The sequence below is a fragment of the Triticum urartu genome, chromosome 5 (assembly GCF_003073215.2).
Source record: "Triticum urartu cultivar G1812 chromosome 5, Tu2.1, whole genome shotgun sequence".
NCBI classification, from domain to species: domain Eukaryota; kingdom Viridiplantae; phylum Streptophyta; class Magnoliopsida; order Poales; family Poaceae; genus Triticum; species Triticum urartu.
In genome coordinates, this window is record NC_053026.1 from 578,094,720 (window position 1) to 578,115,487 (window position 20,768).

The window sequence follows — 20,768 nt, forward strand, 5'->3', positions numbered from 1 at the left end:
CGATTGACCCAAAAACGAGGCGCTCACGTAGCCCGAAGAATCAGTCGGAAAGGTCTCCAACTCTTTCCCCACTCTAACCTCGATCCATTCGGGGGCTAATGATGAAGCTATGTACCTAGGGTAGGGGCACGGACCTGTCCAAAGGAGCCCTACCCTAGGACATCCCTAGGAGAAGTCGCCTTTCAATCGACTTCAAGGTATCCCACTCGACGGATTCAAGACACTCGACCAGAAAGCTACCACTCGACCATGAAGCCAACCACTCGACCGCCAGGAGACCTGTTGTCACTCCGCAGGCAAACGGTCAGCTGTTAAGTAGTCTTTATGGTCGTTATAACACTTTATTAGGGGTGTTACCAGTAACGCCCGACATTAAATGTACCTTAAAACCTTGCATTACGGAGGGCAGGAGGGGGCCGGCGAACTCTATATAAGCCACCCCCCTCCTCAGTATGAAGGGTTCGCACACCTGTTATTCACACGCCAGTAATCCAATCGACCGCCTCCGGGCACCGAGACGTAGGGTTGTTACTTCCTCCGCGAAGGGCCTGAACTCGTACATCTTGGTGTTTACAACTTCCCAATAGCTGAGATCTAGCCTCTCCATACATACCCCCCTACATCACTGTCAGAGTTAGAACCACGACAGGCGCAGCTTTGGCCCTTCCTCCAAGGAAGGGTGCGGCCAGGGAGGAGTCCCTCCTCCCCAAGGCACCTCGGAGGTGCCTTCCCCCTTTAGGACTCTTTCTTTCCCTTATCTCTTGGCGCATGGGCCTCTTGGGGCTGGTGCCCTTGGCCCATACAGGCCAAGGCGCACCCCCTACAGCCCATGTGCCCCCCGGGGCAGGTGGCCCCACCCGGTGGACCCCCGGGACCCTTCCGGTGGTCCCGGTACAATACCGGTGACCCCGAAACTTGTCCCGATAGCCGAAATAGCACTTCCTATATATAATTCTTTACCTCCGGACCATTCCGGAACTCCTCGTGACGTCCGGGATCTCATCCGGGACTCCGAACAACTTTCGGGTTACCGCATACTAATATCTCTATAACCCTAGCGTCACCGAACCTTAAGTGTGTAGACCCTACGGGTTCGGGAGACATGCAGACATGACCGAGATGACTCTCCGGTCAATAACCAACAGCGGGATCTGGATACCCATGTTGGCTCCCACATGTTCCACGATGATCTCATCGGATGAACCACGATGTCGAGGACTTAATCAATCCCGTATACAATTCCCTTTGTCTATCGGTACGATACTTGCCCGAGATTCGATCGTCGGTATCCCGATACCTTGTTCAATCTCGTTACCGGCAAGTCTCTTTACTCGTTTCCTAACACATCATCCCGTGATCAACTCCTTGATCACACTGTGCACATTATGATGATGTCCTACCGAGTGGGCCCAGAGATACCTCTCCGTCACACGGAGTGACAAATCCCAGTCTCGATTCGTGCCAACCCAACAGACACTTTCGGAGATACCTGTAGTGTACCTTTATAGCCACCCAGTTACGTTGTGACGTTTGGCACACCCAAAGCACTCCTACGGTATCCGGGAGTTGCACAATCTCATGGTCTAAGGAAATGATACTTGACATTAGAAAAAGCTTTAGCATACGAACTACATGATCTTGTGCCAGGCTTAGGATTGGGTCTTTGTCCATCACATCATTCTCCTAATGATGTGATCCCGTTATCAATGACATCCAATGTCCATTCTCCTAATATCTCTATAACCGTAGCGTCACCGAACCTTAAGTGTGTAGACCCTACGGGTTCGGGAGACATGCAGACATGACCGTGATGACTCTCCGGTCAATAACCAACAGCGGGATCTGGATACCCATGTTGGCTCCCACATGTTCCACGATGATCTCATCGGATGAACCACGATGTCGAGGACTTAATCAATCCCGTATACAATTCCCTTTGTCTATCGGTACGATACTTGCCCGAGATTCGATCGTCGGTATCCCGATACCTTGTTCAATCTCGTTACCGGCAAGTCTCTTTACTCGTTTCGTAACACATCATCCCGTGATCAACTCCTTGATCACACTGTGCACATTATGATGATGTCCTACCGAGTGGGCCCAGAGATACCTCTCCGTCACACGGAGTGACAAATCCCAGTCTCGATTCGTGCCAACCCAACAGACACTTCCGGAGATACTTGTAGTGTACCTTTATAGCCACCCAGTTACGTTGTGACGTTTGGCACACCCAAAGCACTCCTACGGTATCCGGGAGTTGCACAATCTCATGGTCTAAGGAAATGATACTGGACATTAGAAAAAGCTTTAGCATACGAACTACATGATCTTGTGCTAGGCTTAGGATTGGGTCTTTGTCCATCACATCATTCTCCTAATGATGTGATCCCGTTATCAATGACATCCAATGTCCATGGTCAGGAAACTGTAACCATCTATTGATCAACGAGCTAGTCAACTAGAGGCTTACCAGGGACATGGTGTTGTCTATGTATCCACACATGTATCTGAGTTTCCTATCAATACAATTCTAGCATGGATAATAAACGATTATCATGAACAAGGAAATATAATAATAACTAATTTATTATTGCCTCTAGGGCATATTTCCAACAGTCTCCCACTTGCACTAGAGTCAATAATCCAGTTCACATCGATATGTGATTAACACTCAAGGTCACATCCCCATGTGACTAACACCCAAAGAGTTCTGGGTTTGATCATGTTATGCTTGTGAGAGATGTTATAGTCAACGGGTCTGAATCTTTCAGATCCGTATGTACTTCGCAAATCTCTATATTTGGAGCCATTTCAAATAAATGTTCTACTTGGAGCTATTCTAAATTGTTGCTCCATTATACGTATCCGGTATCTCTACTCAGAGCTATCCGGATAGGTGTTAATCTTGCATCGACGTAACTCTTTACGTCGAACTCTTTATCACCTCCATAACCGAGAAACATATCCTTATTCCTCTAAGGATAATTTAGGACCGCTATCTGGTGATCTACTCCTAGATTACCTTTGTACCCTCTTGCCAGATATGTGGCAAGGCACACATCAGGTGCGGTACTCAGCATGGCATACCGTATAGAGCCTATGACAAAAGCATAGGGGACGACCTTCGTCCTTCCTCTTTCTTCTGCCGTGGTCGAGCTTTAAGTCTTAACTTCATACCTTACAACTCAGGCAAGAACTCCTTCTTTGAATGATCCATCTTGAACACCTTCAAGATCATGTCAAGGTATGTGCTCATTTGAAAGTACCATTAAGCGTTTTGATCTATCCTTATAGATCTTGATGCTCAATGTTCAAGTAGCTTAATCCGGGCTTTCCAGTGAAAAACACTTTCCAAATAACCCTATATGCTTTCCAGAAATTCTACATCATTTCTGATCCATAATATGTCAACAACATATACTCATCAGAAATTCTATAGTGCTCCCACTCACTTCTTTGGAAATACAAGTTTCTCATAAACTTTGTATAAACCCAAAATCTTTGATCATCTCATCAAAGCGTACATTCCAACTCCGAGATGCTTACTCCAGTCCTTAGAAGGACTGCTGGAGCTTTGCATACTTATTAGCATCTTTCAGGATTGACAAAACCTTCCGGTTGTATCACATACAACCTTTCCCCAAGAAAATCGTCGAGGAAACAATGTTTTGACATCCTATCTGCAAGATTTCATAAATAATGCAGTAATTGCTAATATAATTCCAATAGACTCTTAGCATCGCTACGAGTGAGAAAGTCTCATCGTAGTCAACTCCTTGAACTTGTCGGAAAACATCTTAACGACAAGTCGAGCTTTCTTAATGGTGATACTTACCATCATTGTCCGTCTTCCTTTTAAAATCCATATGTACCTAACAGCCTTACGACCATCAAGTAGTTCTTCCAAAGTCTACACTTTGTTTTCATACATGGATCCTATCTCGGATTTTATGGCCTCGAGCCATTTATCGGAATCCGGGCCCACCATCGCTTCTCCATAGCTCGTAGGTTCATTGTTGTCTAGCAACATGACTTCCAAGACAGGATTACGTACCACTCTGAAGTAGTACGCATCCTTGTCATCCCACGAGGTTTGGTAGTGACTTGATCTGAAGTTTCATGATCACTATCATAAGCTTCCACTTCAATTGGTGTAGGTGCTACTGGAACAACTCCCTGTGCCCTGTCACACACTAGTTGAAGAGACGGTTTAATAACCTCATCAAGTCTCCACCATCCTCCCACTCAATTCTTTCGAGAGAAACTTTTTCTCGAGAAAGGACCCGATTCTAGAAACAATCCTTTATTGCTTTCGGATCTGAGACAGGAGGTATACCCAACTGTTTTGGGTGTCCTATGAAGATGCATTTATCCGCTTTGGGTTCGAGCTTATCAGCCTGAAACTTTTTCACATAAGCGTCGCAGCCCCAAACTTTTAAGAAATGACAGCTTAGGTTTCTCTAAACCATAGTTCATACGGTGTCATCTCATCGGAATTACGTGGTGCCCTATTTAAAGTGAATGTGGTTGTCTCTAATGCCTAACCCATAAACTATCATGGTAATTCGATAAGAGACATCATGGTATGCATCATATCCAATAGGGTGCAGTTATGATGTTTGGACACACCATCACACTATGGTGTTCCAGGCTGTATTAGTTGTGAAACAATTTCCACAATGTCTTAATTCTGTGCCAAACTCGTAATTCAGATATTCATCTCTATGATCATATCATAGATCTTTTATCCTCTTGTCACGACGATCTTTCAACTTCACCCTGAAATTACTTGAACCTTTCAATAATTCAGACTCATGATTCATCAAGTAAATATACTCAACATCTACTCAAATCATCTGTGAAGTAAGAACATAACGATATCCACTACATGCCTCAACACTCATTGGACTGCACACATCAAAATGTATTACTTCCAACAAGTTGCTTTCTTGTTCCATTTTACTGAAAATGAGGCTTTCAGTCATCTTGCCCATGTGGTATGATTTGCATGTCTCAAGTGATTCAAAATCAAGTGAGTCCAAACGGTCCCTTTGCATGGAGTTTCTTCATGCATATACACCAATAGACATGGTTCGCATGTCTCAAACTTTTCAAAAACGAGTGGGTCCAAAGATCCATCAACATGGAGCTTCTTCATGCATTTTATACTGATATGACTTAAGTGGCAGTGCCACAAGTAGGTGGTACTATCATTACTATCTTATACCTTTTGGCATGAACATGTGTATCAGTACGATCGAGATTCAATAAACCATTCATTTTAGGTGTAAGACCATTGAAGGTATTATTCAAATAAACAGAGTAACCATTATTCTCCTTAAATGAATAACCGTATTGCGATAGACGTAATCCAATCATGTTTATGCTCAACGCAAACACCAAATAACAATTATTTAGGTTTTAATACCAATCTCGATGGTAGAGGGAGCGTGCGATGCTTGATCATATCAACCTTGGAAACACTTCCAACACATATCGCCAGCTCACCTTTAGCTAGTCTCCGTTTATTCCGTAGCTTTTATTTCGAGTTACTAACACTTAGCAACCGAACCGGTATCTAATACCCTGGTGCTACTAGGAGTACTAGTAACATACACATTAACATAATGTATATCCAATATACTCCTATCGACAGTCTTCTCATCTACCAAGTATCTAGGGTAATTCTGCTCCAGTGGCTGTTCCCCTTTATTACAGAAGCACTTAGTCTCGGGCTTGGGTTCAACTTTGGGTTTCTTCACTTGAGCAGCAACTGACTTGTCGTTTCATGAAGTATCCCCTTCTTGCCCTTGCCCTTCTTGAAACTAGTGGTTTCACCAACCATCAACAATTGATGCTCCTTCTTGATTTCTACTTTTGTGGTGTCAAATATCGCGAATATCTCAAGGATCATCATATATGTCCCTGATATATTATAGTTCATCACGAAGCTCCAGCAGCTTGGTGGTAATGACTTCGGAGAAACATCACTATCTCATATGAAAGATCAACTCCCACTCGATTCAAATGATTGTTGTACTCAGACAATCTGAGCACAAGCTCAACAATTGAGCTTTTCTCCCTTAGTTTGCAGGCTAAGAGAATCGTCGGAGGTCTTATACCTCTTGACGTGGGTACGAGCCTGAAATCCCAATTTCAGCCCTCGAAACATCTCATATGTTTCGCGACGTTTTAAAACGTCTTCGGTGCCTCAACTCTAAACCGTTTAACTGAACTATCACGTAGTTATCAAAATGTGTATGTCAGATGTTCGCAACATCCACAGACGACGTTCGAGGTTCAGCACACTGAGCGGTGCATTAAGGACATAAGCCTTCTATAAAGCAATGAGGACAATCCTCAGTTTACGGACCTAGTCCGCATAATTGCTACTACCAACTTTCAACTAAATTTTCTCTAGGAACATATCTAAACAGTAGAACTAAAGCGCGAGCTATGACATAATTTGCGAAGATCTTTTGACTACGTTCAGGATAATTAAGTTCATCTTATGAACTCCCACTCAGATAGACATCCCTCTAGTCATCTAAGTGATTACATGATCCGAGTCAACTAGGCCGTGTCCGATCATCACGTGAGACGGACTAGTCAACATCGGTGAACATCTTCATGTTGATCGTATCTACCATACGACTCATGCTCGACCTTTCGGTCTCTTGTGTTCCGAGGCCATGTCTGTACATGCTAGGCTCATCAAGTTAACCTAAGTGTTTCGCATGTGTTCCGAGGCCATGTCTGTACATGCTAGGCTCGTCAACACCCGTTGTATTCGAACGTAAGAATCTATACACCCGATCATCACGTGGTGCTTCGAAACGACGAACTTTCACAACGGTGCACAGTTAGGGGGAACACTTTCTTAAAATTTTAATAAGGGATCATCTTATTTACTACCGTCATTCTAAGCAAATAAGATGTATAAACATGATAAACATCACATGCAATCAAATAGTGACATGATATGGCCAATATCATTTTGCTCCTTTTGATCTCCATCTTCGGGGCTCCATGATCATCGTTGTCACCGGCATGACACCATGATCTCCATCATCATGATCTCCATCATCGTGTCTTCATGAAGTTGTCTCGCCAACTATTACTTCTACTACTACAGCTAACGGTTAGCAATAAAGTAAAGTAATTACATGGCGTTGTTCAATGACACGCAGGTCATATAATAAATAAAGACAACTCCTATGGCTCCTGCCGGTTGTCATACTCATCGACATGCAAGTCGTGATTCCTATTACAAGAACATGATCATCTCATACATCACATATATCATTCATCACATCCTTTGGCCATATCACATCACATAGCATACCCTGCAAAAATAAGTTAGACGTCCTCTAATTGTTGTTTGCATGTTTTACGTGGCTGCTATGGGTTTCTAGCTAGAACGTTTCTTACCTACGCAAAAACCACAACGTGATATGCCAATTGCTATTTACCCTTCATAAGGACCCTTTTCATCGAATCCGATCCGACTAAAGTGGGAGAGACAGACACCCGCTAGCCACCTTATGCAACTAGTGCATGTCAGTCGGTGGAACCATTCTCACGTAAGAGTACGTGTAAGGTCGGTCCGGGCCGCTTCATCCCACAATGCCACCGAATCAAGATTGGACTAGTAACGGTAAGCATATTGAACAAAATCAACGCCCACAACTACTTTGTGTTCTACTCGTGCATAGAAACTACGCATAGACCTAGCTCATGATGCCACTGTTGGGGAACGTAGCAGAAATTCAAAATTTTCCTACGTGTCACCACGATCCATCTATGGAGTCATCTAGCAATGAGGGAGCAGTGGATCTACATACCCTTGTAGATCGCGCGCGGAAGCGTTCAAGAGAATGGGGTTGATGGAGTCGTACTCGTCGTGATCCAAATCACCGATGATCCTAGCGCCGAACGGACGGCACCTCCGTGTTCAACACACGTACGGAGCAGCGACGTCTCCTCCTTCTTGATCCAGCAAGGGGGGAGGAGAGGTTGATGGAGATCCAGCAGCATGACGGCGTGGTGGTGGAAGTAGCGGGATTCCAACAGGGCTTCGCCAAGCGCTGTGGGAGGAGGGAGATGTGTCATGGGAGGGAGAGGGAGGCGCCAGGGCTTAGATATGGTTGCCCTCCCTTCCCCCCACTATATATAGGGCCAAGGGAGAGGGGGCGCAGCCTTGGCCCTTCCTCCAAGGAAGGGTGCGGCCAGGGAGGACTCCCTCCTCCCCAAGGCACCTCGGAGGTGCCTTCCCCCTTTAGGACTCTTTCTTTCCCTTATCTCTTGGCGCATGGGCCTCTTGGGGCTGGTGCCCTTGGCCCATACAGGCCAAGGCGCACCCCCTACAGCCCATGTGGCCCCCCGGGGCAGGTGGCCCCACCCGCTGGACCCCCGGGACCCTTCCGGTGGTCCCGGTACAATACCGGTGACCCCGAAACTTGTCCCAATAGCCGAAATAGCACTTCCTATATATAATTTTTTACCTCCGGACCATTACGGAACTCCTCGTGACGTCCAGGATCTCATCCGGGACTCCGAACAACTTTCGGGTTACCGCATACTAATATCTCTATAACCCTAGCGTCACCGAACCTTAAGTGTGTAGACCCTACGGGTTCGGGAGACATGCAGACATGACCGAGATGACTCTCCGGTCAATAACCAACAGCGGGATCTGGATACCCATGTTGGCTCCCACATGTTCCACGATGATCTCATCAGATGAACCACGATGTCGAGGACTTAATCAATCTCGTATACAATTCCCTTTGTCTATCGGTACGATACTTGCCCGAGATTCGATCGTCGGTATCCCGATACCTTGTTCAATCTCGTTACCGGCAAGTCTCTTTACTCGTTTCGTAACACATCATCCCGTGATCAACTCCTTGATCACACTGTGCACATTATGATGATGTCCTACCGAGTGGGCCCAGAGATACCTCTCCGTCACACGGAGTGACAAATCCCAGTCTCAATTCGTGCCAACCCAACAGACACTTTCGGAGATACCTGTAGTGTACCTTTATAGCCACCCAGTTACGTTGTGATGTTTGGCACACCCAAAGCACTCCTACGGTATCCGGGAGTTGCACAATCTCATGGTCTAAGGAAATGATACTTGACATTAGAAAAAGCTTTAGCATACGAACTACATGATCTTGTGCTAGGCTTAGGATTGGGTCTTTGTCCATCACATCATTCTTCTAATGATGTGATCCCGTTATCAATGACATCCAATGTCCATGGTCAGGAAACCGTAACCATCTATTGATCAACGAGCTAGTCAACTAGAGGCTTACTAGGGACATGGTGTTGTCTATGTATCCACACATGTATCTGAGTTTCCTATCAATACAATTCTAGCATGGATAATAAACGATTATCATGAACAAGGAAATATAATAATAACTAATTTATTATTGCCTCTAGGGCATATTTCCAACAGAGGCTACCCGTAGGACATCGTCGACGAGCGCCAGTTCTATAAGCAACTGAGATCGGAGAGGGACGCGAGGAGGAGGGAGCGAGCCGCCTATCGGGAGGACAAGCGTTCGCGGAAGCAGGCAGCTCAATTGAAACTGAAGCTACAAGAAACGTCGGTTTGGGACTTTGAAGACGAGCAGCTTGCTGACGCCTACCTTCAAACGTCGGAGGAGGACATTACCGAGTCGGAGTCAGAAAGTGACGAGTAGTGGTCTTTTTCTTTTATCTGTGTACACTAGAACTATCTATATATCCATTTTAATCTGAAAAAGTGGCTGGCGGCATCGTAGCAGGCGTGCGAGTGTGTGAATCCAATATGCCATCGACCAGTGGGCCCGGTGTGGAAAAAGGGCGAGCGCGCGCGCGTCCGTCTCGTGTCCGCGCCGACGCAAATCTGGTTTAAAAATGGACCTGGAATGGGTCGCTCGCGGACGAAAAACGGACGTGCGTCCGTTTGGATCGGCGCGTTGGGCCGCCACTTTTGTCCACGCCGACCCAAACGAACGCGGGCGGACGAAATGGGTCGCTCCATTGAAATTGCTCTTATAGCACCAAAAAAAAGCATTAACATGCACGCACGCTCGCTCACTCACTCTCTCACGCCTTGTTGTGAATCGAGTTTGAGTTCGGGATAATGTTATGCGTCCTGTTGAAGGAATGAAATTTTTTGCTTGGCAATACAATACCTAGTTTTGGATGCACGTGTCAATACTCGAGCTTGTTGTGGACACATTTTATACTCACTCGGAGTTTTTCTAGCCCGTATCAGTTGCATCTCTTCGCCCTTTTCACGTGCGCCTCTATGTAGAGGAGATACAAACGAGGGAGAGACTACAAATTGCACAACACACAAAACAAAACACACATGTGGAGTTCCAATGTGCCTAGCTGCTTCTCCCTCGACCCCATCCTGAGGACTGTGTGCACAACGGTAGAGCAGGCCTCTAAAATCCTTGTTAGAGTTGTGTAGAATATTTTGTACAATTTAGATTACAGTTAGACTCTGAGTTGTACAGTATCTAGATAATGTGGGAATTGTGTCCTAATAGAACACTTGTATCCTACGTCTCTTGTATAATAAGTGGGTAGACACATAATGTAATCTATGTCATCATAATAGCATGGGCACACGGTATAATCTATGCCAACATAATAGTGACCCACAACTGCTTTCTTACTGTTGCTATTCACGAATAGTAATAATAGTGAAAGCTTTGAAAAGTTACAAATTTAGTGGTCAAAGGACATTCGAGGAGTGCTCAGCAAAAAGAACAAAATGTGGGTCTATAAGCAAATTTGGAAAAACACCTTGTTGAAAGCTGATTTTTTTTCCTGAGAGCTACTAGAATGTCTATTCATCATCAAATTTTGCAGGCACATGGTGCCCTAGAGCATCTTCAATGCCAAGAAATTTTAGTCTTTTTTTGTCAATGCCAACAAATTTTTTTTACTGTTTATTTTTGAATTTATTGTTCACTGGATGGAGATGAGCTTGGACTCAGACGTGGATTGCATTTTTTGACCTTATTTGTGAATAGTAATAGTGAGAAAGCAGTTGTGGGTTACTCCACTTAATTGGGACATCATAAAGATGACAAGATTGCAAGTGATTGAAACTTATGTCGATAACGAGTGGGTCAATATGATCGGCATCTCGACGCTTTTCGGTTAATCATACTACTCCCCGGTGATACTTGTGTCTGTGGGTGCGAGTAGGCTAAATCATCTAGAACGAGTGGGTCAATTGTTCTACTATTCCTTATAGCATGAGAAAATAGAGCAATAACATACACGCTCACTCACTCACTCTCTCACGCTAGGCAATGCACACGCCGCGTTTGTGAATCGATTTCGAGTTCGGGCTAATATTATATGTCTTGTTGGAGGAACTAAATTTTTGCTTGAGACTGCACTACCTTATTATGGGTGTACCTGTCAATACTCGAGTTCACTGTCAGTTGCATCTCCTCATTCTTCCCACGCGTTTCGAAGGAGATACAAAGGAGAGAGAGAGACTACAAATTGCAGAACACACAAGACATAAGAGTAAATTGCACAAAATCACCACTTTAAAGGTTAGGTTTGCAGAAAATATTACGCTACACTTTTGTTGCAAAATGCACCACGTCTTCTATAATCGTTCTGCAAAAACCACTAATCGGCGGTTTTGTCTCGGTTAAGCATGTTTATGAAAGATGGGCCCGCCAGTCAGCCTGTGGCATCTCTAAACACCTCGCAGGTAACGGCGATGGACGGTAACAGTGTGATCATGTGTGGAGCCATGTAAGGTCCACCTGTCATTGAAAGAAAAAAAAGAAAGGCCTTTTAATTTTGCTTCCTTATCCTCACCGTACTAAAACAGAGCTAAAGCCGTAGCCGTTCCTCGGGAGGTGCATCTGCTTCGGTGCCGGCGAGCTCCGCATGCCGCCGGTGATGTCGCTCGAGTGCATCAGGAGGCAGAGCGCGACATCCTCCCGCTCCTCCTCGAACGCGCTCAGCATCGACTGCGGTGGCACGGGGACCGGCGTCGCCACGCGCATCGGAGTGCGCCTCCGCCTGGGTGGCGAGGCCATCATAGCCACCGGCGGCCGCCTCCATCCCGTCGTGCGCCTCTGGCAGTGCCTCGCTGAGCGAGCGGCCGCAGAAGAATACACAGGGGGCTTCCTGGGGAAGGATCTGAGACGGTGGCGCGACCATTAGGGATCTGGGGGACAGCTAAAGGAGTAGAGGAGCGGGGGTGGGGCTCGACCTCCGGCCGGCCACGGCGATGGCGGCCCCCTGCCGCGGCCGGGGGCGGGACGGGCTCCGCGTGGCAACAGCTACGGCGGCCTCTACCCTAGCCGACGGCGGGACGGGCGGCGGGCCTCTGCCCCGGCCGGGTCGGTGTGAAGATAAGGCAAGCGAAAAAAAGCAATGTGTTTTTTTCCTTTTTCTTTCAATGACAGGTGGACCCCGCATGGCCCACACATGATCACACCGTTACCATCCGTCACCGTTACCTGCGAGGTGTCAAGCGATGCCACGTCAGCCTGACTGATGGGGCCATCTGTCATAAACATGCTTAACTGAGACAAAACCGCCAATCAATGATTTTTTGCAAAATGATTACAGAAGACATGGTGCTTTTTGCAGCAAAAGTGTAGCGTAGTGTTTTGTGCAAACCTAGCCTTCAAAGTGATGGTTTTGTGCAATTTACTCCAAGACATAACACACAACCCGAGTTCCTATGTACTTAGCCGCTTCTTCGGCGAATCCATCTCGGCGACTGCCCGCACAACCGTCTGGGAGAGCAGGCCTTCGAAGTCTCGTCCCTTGAGAACATGTACCGTCTGAGAGGCAATAGGTTTTTTGGGAGCATCTTGGCGCGACCGCTCGCTCAACTTCGTCTACATCCTTGATGCCTGTCTGAGTGCTTCGACTATTCCTGTACGGCGGATGACCTTCTTGTCTTCACCATCATGCCGGAACATCATGTTGCACCAGAGTTTCCAGTGCCCTTGTTTTAACCCTTTTTCTCTCTTGACATGTCCCATTGATCCATATGTCTATGCGCTAAGCTAGATGTTCCTAGTCTCTCGTATGCCTGCTTTTGAGCCTAGCCTACTGCTCGAAGTTATGCAAAACCAGTGTCTAACGAAGTACATTTTTTAATACTTTAATTTTGAATTTTGTATAAACTAGTAGAATCCTGGTATTTGACCCTAAATTATTACTAGCAAAACACGAGAGTTTAATTTGAGCATTGTGATGCAGGCAATCCCAGGAGAAGCCCGGCAGTCCGAACTCGGCCAGGCAGGCTACTACCTGCTGCTGGTCGGCACAGCCGCCGTGTACCAGTGCTTCTGCCTCGGCATAATCGGCGCCATCTACTACGGCTCGGCGCTGCTCGCCGGAGTCATCATCACCGTGCTCCTCCCGGTCACCGAGGTCCTGGCCGTCGTCTTCTTCCATGAACCCTTCAGCGGCACCAAGGGCGTCGCCCTCGGGCTGTCGCTCTGGGGCCTCGCCTCCTATTTCTACGGCGAGGTGCGGAACAAGGCCCCGGATGCAGAGCACCAGTCAAGTTTGTGCGTGGATCGTGACTGCGAGAATTAGTGGGAACAGCACGTGCTTTTGAGAAAGAAGAAGGGGGCGTATATGAACCGAAGGCCATCGATGGCAGTGGCATGGCACGCATAATATTCGCTTGAAAGCTTGTGCTCCCGTCTAGCAGTAAAGATGTTCTTTGTCCATGGTTAATCTTTCATTTGATCGACTATGAACACTGTTGCCGCTGGCGGCTGCTCGGTGGCGGTGACCCGCCGGAGAGGTGATTTGTGTGGCGATCTTTGGAGGCTCTAGACACGTCGCGATCACCGGTGGCGACTGGCATGGCGGCGGACAACCTCGTCTCGGCATAGTTAGCCCCCTTCTTGATGCCTTCCATGTTCTCATCGGAGCCCAAGGTCACATCTCCGAACGGTGAGGGCTGGCCTGACCAGGGCAGCATGTCGGTGGTGCGCGGCGGCGCGCTGCTGGCACTGCCGTTCGCGGTCTGCAGGGCTGGCATGGTAATCGGGGCGGTGTTGGGCTTTGCTACAGGGGGCACACTGTGCGGGACGGCGGGGTTCTTGGATGTTATGGGATTGTTGGTGACCGTCGGCAAGACCATGGTGCTGAAACTGATGTAGGTGCACGGCTGAGAGTCATGACGGTGGCGGCCTCTGTTGGACGCAACGACAGTGTCACGCGGTGGCCATCGAGGGAAAGAGAGGGCGGCGGCGATGGCCTGTCCTCACTGCACCTAGACGGACGTGACAAGGAGATCAAGGGGCGGAACCGCGAATCTAAAGGCGTGTCAGCCGAAGTGTCCTTTTTTTACCGGTTGAAACATATAATTAATTGTTGTTAGTTCCAAGTCATTAACAGTTGCATTAGTAAAAACCATTTTTTTTCTGAACATTAGTAGTCACAAGCGCTCATATACACACGCATACACTCATTTATGTGAACGCATACACGCATACCCTACCCCTATATATGAGCACCTTTGAGAGACTGAGCCGACATATCATCTTGAGATTTACGAAGTCACCGTAGGCCCCTCGTCAACATTAGGACTTGAACCTTAATGGGCTGAAAAATATCACTGTCTCTCTAACCATCCAACCACATGTTGGTTGGTTCGCAAAACACCATTTTTATTTTGGGATGGCGGGTTATTAACAACTGGAACATGGGTTTATCCCCGGATATTACCCAACCAACTATAAAAACGAGTTGGGCAGCACTAACCATCACCGATCATATCATATTTGTCTTCTGCCTCCTCGCGCTCACACCATCGTAACTGTTTCACTCCCTATGCTGCTCTCGGCTTCCCTGTCTTGGGCTCCTAGCGACCGCATGCACGGCTGCACGAGGGCAAGTCTACAAAACTAGGCCCATTACTAACCTACACCCGGTGAAGAGCGATAAGATTTTGGGGCGTGTCTCCTGACCACTGCTTGCTCGTCGATGTTAAACTACTTTCATGAGTTTGACTCAGACTTCGCTAAGATTGTCATGGCCAACATTGCCAGCACTACTGCCACCAACAAGGTCACCCTTCTTTGGTTCAAGTGAATTTTGGAAACATGCTAGTTAACAAAAATGGATGTGTGCATTGTATTGATGTAGAGAACAGAGATAACCTCATTTCAGATGAAAAAAAACAATTAATCGACTATGACTAACTGCTCTTTATGCTATTTCCTAGAAGTTTATAAACAAATTCGTTCAAAACATGATTACTAGTGTTGATAAAAAGGATGCTTAAATGGAGTCGGCTAATTAAGTTTTAGATAAGTATATTGAATTTATGCTTCAGCCAGCTGCTCCAAAAGTCTGAACTAACGAACAAAGATAGACAATATTATATTTCAACACTCTCCCTCACATCTATTTTTTTAGTCTTTATGTGTTCAGCGTAGGTCATAGAATCTTTTTTTTAATAGTGCGTCGAGAAGGTCTTGAACTTGAGACATCTTGACTCCGATACCATAACGAATTCATGCTCCATCTAGTTGCTACAAGAGTCCGAATTGATGAAGAAAAGCGGGCAATTCCACGGCCTCTATTTCTTCTATTTTCCCCTTCTCATTTTTTGGTATGTAATTACTGTAGTCAGGCAGAGAAACTCTATTTCTTCTGTTCTCCCCTTCTCTCTGTTATAATTCCATAGCCCTTGTGTTTTCTTCTCAAACCACTAGCTCTATTTTTGAAAGAGTTGTACTTCTCTGTCATAGTCCCATGCATAAAAACTGCATCTTTCAGGCCCTCTCAAGGACCAGCATAACAAACATTCAGGAGGAACCAGGCGATTGGGTTTTGGAGACACCTCCTCAGCGTGCTTTCACGTGGTGGCGCGCTCTGGATATGGTCACGGCACGACGGAGCCCGGCCGCCGGCTGCCTTCCGTCGACCGTTTAGTCGGTCGTTTCTCTGCTACCGCGTCTACATCTGGAATCAGATAACGATAAATTACCAATAGCATGCAGAATCTTCTCTCGGCTGTTGGTCGGACATTATATTCTTCATCAAGCGTGGCTGATTGGTGGTTTCAGTCGTACACTTGAGAATAAAATACCTGAATCTATGATCAGTCTACGAAACGGGAGCCCTGGGTGTGGTCAGTTCACTAGTTCAGTATGCACCGGTACAATTAAGTCACCATTTCTATTAGGGTACCAGGTCACTTAATCTTGATCGCGTAAACATGGATTCCGTGTCCATGATACGCTTCGGTTGAGTAAATTAAAACATAAACATCCATTTGGTAGACAGCCGCCGGTACGTCACAGTGTCCAGGAGGAGCCGGAGCTAGCCGCCTCTTGCTCGAGTCTGGGTCAGCCAGTAAGAACAACTTAGGAGAATCGTCGAAAGAACAGTCTCCATAATCATTATGAAATGCATTATACAAAATTTTATATACTTAAAAGAGTGATTCTCCCATCGCAGAATAAAAAAAAATAAGAGAGTGATCCTCGCTACTTTTAATTATCTCAATATGGGTGTTTTTACAACATCATTGTTATTGTGGTTGTTGCGTTCCACTGGCACCTGATATATGCATAAGAGCCCTCTACCATGCAACATGCATTGGTGCATTATGTGCGGTTTTAAATTACATTGCACAAATTATGACATGCACTACAACTCACTACATATTTTTCCTAGCCATGCAACCATGCCACGTCAATTAGCCATGCATGTAAGTTATAAGTTATATTTTTTGCATTAGCATACCCATGTAGCACTGCCACATCATCAGTTCATGCATGTAAGTCATCATTTTTCTTACAATAGATTTTGTGCTCTCATAGACATGGTACATATGTTGGGTACTTGGAGCATACTTATATAGTTTTTCACTTTTTTTTATAAACGGCACTTTTCCTCAAATGCTAAATAGCTACCCCCATCCGTTCCAAAATAAGTGTAACTACCTATTTTTCCTAACCATGCAATCATGCCTTATCAGCAAGCCGTGCCTATAAGTTTTGAGCTACATTTTTTTTGCAATAGTATATCCATGAAGCACAACCATTCCGCGTCATCGGTTCATGCATGTAAGCCATCAGTTAATTCTTATGCAATAAGTTTTGTGCTCTTATGGACATGGTAAATGTGTTGGGCGCTTGGATCACCCTTATATAATTGATTCTTCACTTCTTTTTAGAAACAACACTCTTCTAACTGTAATCGTTTTTTTTTTGCTTTTATACATCATTTTTAGCGTCCAGAAACAGCCTCTCTCGAGAGTCAGGTCCTATCTCGAAGAAGGCTCTCATCCTCCACAACCTTGACCACCACAAACAAGAGGGTAAAACCTTCTTCCTCCTAGAAGGGAGGCCAAGGAAGAAGGAGAAGGCGGGGGCTCTCTCCCCTCCCTTCCTACGCCGCCGGAACACCTCCGGAGGGACCACCATCACCGCCATTGCCTCCAACACTCATATACTTCCACATCGACATTGGAGAGTCCTAGAATAACTCACTGCACTTAGTCCAGTGAAGTGGGGCAGGCTCAGAATTGAGGCATTTAAAACGAATGGCCAATTATTTTGATTTTAGTCCGATATGTATAGAACTTTGAACATCCTATGCTTTTAATAGGAGTTGCATTTGTTTGCAAGTACTTAAATGTATGGACGGATTGTCACTGATTTTGAAAATTTTGACAGAAAGAAGAGAGCAGATAAGCAGCGAAAATTTGATGAACATCTTGGGCCGTCCATTTGGCGATTCCAGTTTAAGATGCACTCTGTTCGAGCTTTGCTACGCCTACGTAAATATTGATATGTAACTTACGAACATGATGACCTGGCTTGATTTGGTTGGAAGGAAAAAAGAAAGCCTAGGCCCACCCCGTGAAATTCAGAGGGGGGAGGGGGGTGTGATTGGTTGAGTAAATTCAGAATGTAGCTTTACATAATAAAGTTATGTAGGTGTAGCATTTTTGCCTCCATTTCGTAGAAATTTTAGTTAGCCTAGATTGGAGCTTTGCCACATTAACAGGCAATTACGGGGGCTTTACGGGGCTGGGCGCCCACCCCACCAGTTAGAGCATCTTCAACAGGCGCACAAAAACGGCTCTGCATGCTAAAATTCAGGTTTTATGGGCGTTGGATAGCTCCAGCAGAAACTGAAAAATAGTGCATGCAGAAAAAAGGTTTGAGCACGCACCAAAAAGCGCTATCACAAGCTACAAATTTGGGGCGCTGGATTGCGCGCTTCACAATTTGCACTGCGTGTTTTTTGAGCGCGTGTTTTTTGGTATCTGCTAAACCAATATTGGGTCCGGCGTGCTAAAAGTATTACAATGGCGCGCAGCGCGTGAAACGTTTATGCTCCTATTGGAGATGCTCTTATTTCAGAGGAAAATGCTATTTAGCTCAATTAAAAAAAAGTCAACTGATCCGCAAAGTCCCGTTGCTTTAGTCCATGTGTTTACCATTTTTGCCTATATTGTCAAGAGCACGTTCTGGAAACAAAAAGTCTACCACCCTCCAGGGGTTTCTTTCACCGTACGTACAAATTAATTCCAATTCGCCTAGGTTAATTGTTAACACTAATGCCTCCTTTGATTTATAGGATAAGAATGTTATAGAAATAAGAAAAACATAGAAAATGAGACATGTATCTTAATTTCTAAAAGAAAGAGATATCATTTGATGTATAGGATAGGAATTTTTCTATTGAGTCTTAGCTAATGTTTTTTTCCTTCAAAATATGAAGGATTGATTCCTATCCTACATATGAATAGGAATCTATTCCTACAAACCAAAGGGCTTCAAAAAAAATTTCCTATGCAAATCTTATCCTATAGAAATCGTACAAACCAAAAAGCAAAGAAGGCCTCAACAGTAAGTCACATGTACGTAGTCACCAACACTACACCCGTACACGAGCACCGACCGACTGACCGATCGTAGCTGCCGGCCGTGAAGGCATAGATGACGACGACGCCTTATAAATTCGCACCCAAACACATGCTTCCCTCCATGCAAGAGATTAGCTCCTCCTTCCATACTCCAACAATGGAGCTCGTAGCACTGCCGTTGCTCGGTTTGCTGGTCTTCTTACTCGTCAACCTCGTCGTGAAGAGGATGTACGCGCACTCCCCGCCGGCGCCACGCAAGCGACTGCCGCCCGGGCCATGGCAGCTGCCGCTCGTCGGCAGCCTCCACCACGTCCTGCTGTCGCGCCACGGCGCCCTGCCGCACCGGGCCCTGAGGGAGCTCGCGGGCAGGCACGGCCCGCTCATGCTGCTCCGCTTCGGCGCCGTGCCCACGCTGGTCGTCTCCTCCGCCGAGGCCGCCAGGGAGGTCCTCAAGACGCACGACGCCGCCTTCGCCAGCCGCCACATGACGCCCATGCTGTCCGTCTTCACCCGCGGCGGGCAGGACGTCCTCTTCTCCCCCTGCGGCGACCTCTGGCGCCAGCTCCGCCGGGTGTGCGTGCTCGAGCTCCTCAGCGCGCGCCGCGTCCAGTCCTTCCGCCACATCCGCGAGGAGGAGGCCGGCGGCCTGCTCCGCTCCGTCGCCGACGAGTGCGCTCGCTCTCGCTCCGACAACGGCGCCGTCGTGGAGATCGGCGAGCGGCTGGCACGCGTGGTGAACGACGTCGTGGTGCGGTCGGCCGTCGGCAGCCGGTGCGCGCGGCGCGAGGAGTTCCTGCACGACCTCGACGAGACCGCGAGGCTGACGGCCGGCAACAGCCTGTCCGACCTGTTCCCGTCGTCGGCGCTGGCGCGCTGGATCGGCAGCGGGCTTCGCGAGGCCGAGCAGTGCAACCGCAACGCGCGCGACATCCTGAGCGACATCATCCGCGAGCGCGCCGAGGGCGGCCAAGGCAGCGGCGGCGACGGCGAGGACGACCTGCTCGGCGTGCTGCTGAGGGTGCAGAAGGACGGCGGCGCCCTCACCACGGACATCATCATCACCGTCGTCCTGGTTACCACTTACCACTCCCCTTTTCTCATTTCAAAGTTGATCGAAGCACGTCACGCTCTCTTAGTACCATCGTCTACTAATTCCAGGAGGTTTTTGCGGCCGGGAGCGAGACGTCGGCCACGACGCTGGAATGGGCCATGTCGGAGCTGGTGAAGGAGCCGCGCCTCCTCCGCAAGGCGCAGGCCGAGGTCCGGGAGGCGTTCAGAGGCCAGCAGAAGCTGACCGAGGGCGACATGGGGAAGCTGAGCTACCTCCACCTGGTGATCAAGGAGACGCTGCGGCTGCACACGCCGGTGCCGTTCCTGCTGCCCCGGCGGTGCCGGGAGGCGTGCGAGGTGATGGGCTACGACGTCCCCGAGGGGACCAGGGTGCTGGTGAACGCGTGGGCCATGGCCCGGGACGGCGCCTACTGGGAGGACGCCGAGGTGTTCAGGCCGGAGAGGTTCGAGGAGGAGAGCGCCGCCGCCGCAGTGGACTTCAGGGGCGGCGACTTCGAGTTCATCCCCTTCGGCGCCGGCAGGAGGATGTGCCCCGGCATAGCGCTCGGCCTGGCCAACATGGAGCTGGTGCTCGCGGGCCTCCTCTACCACTTCGACTGGGAGCTCCCCGACGGCGGGAGGCCGGAGGAGCTCGACATGTCGGAGGCGTTCGGCCTGGCCATACGGAGGAAGTCCAAGCTCGTGCTGCGCGCGACGCAACGTATTCCAGTCGCTAATTGATTGTGATGGAATCGTATGTAGTAGCACATGTGTTGGCTAGAGAGGCTCTTCATCTTAATCAGATATGAAC

The 20,768-nt window shown here is 47.5% G+C and overlaps 2 protein-coding genes across 2 annotated transcripts in view; both read left to right on the forward strand.

The window, feature by feature from the left end:
* LOC125510900 (purine permease 3-like) overlaps positions 1-13,753 on the forward strand; it is a 29,029-nt gene extending 15,276 nt beyond the window's left edge. Inside the window, exon 2 of the mRNA XM_048676189.1 lies at positions 13,261-13,753. Within this exon, the coding sequence (XP_048532146.1) occupies positions 13,261-13,602 (342 nt within the window). The 3' untranslated portion in view covers positions 13,603-13,753. The remainder of the gene's footprint in view (positions 1-13,260) is intronic.
* Positions 13,754-19,064: 5,311 nt separating this feature from the next.
* LOC125507434 (zealexin A1 synthase-like) lies at positions 19,065-20,698 on the forward strand. Its single transcript, XM_048672012.1, has 2 exons — positions 19,065-19,979; positions 20,066-20,698. The coding sequence occupies exons 1-2, from the start codon at positions 19,065-19,067 to the stop codon at positions 20,696-20,698; spliced, it is 1,548 nt and encodes a 515-aa protein (XP_048527969.1).
* Positions 20,699-20,768: the final 70 nt, after the last annotated feature.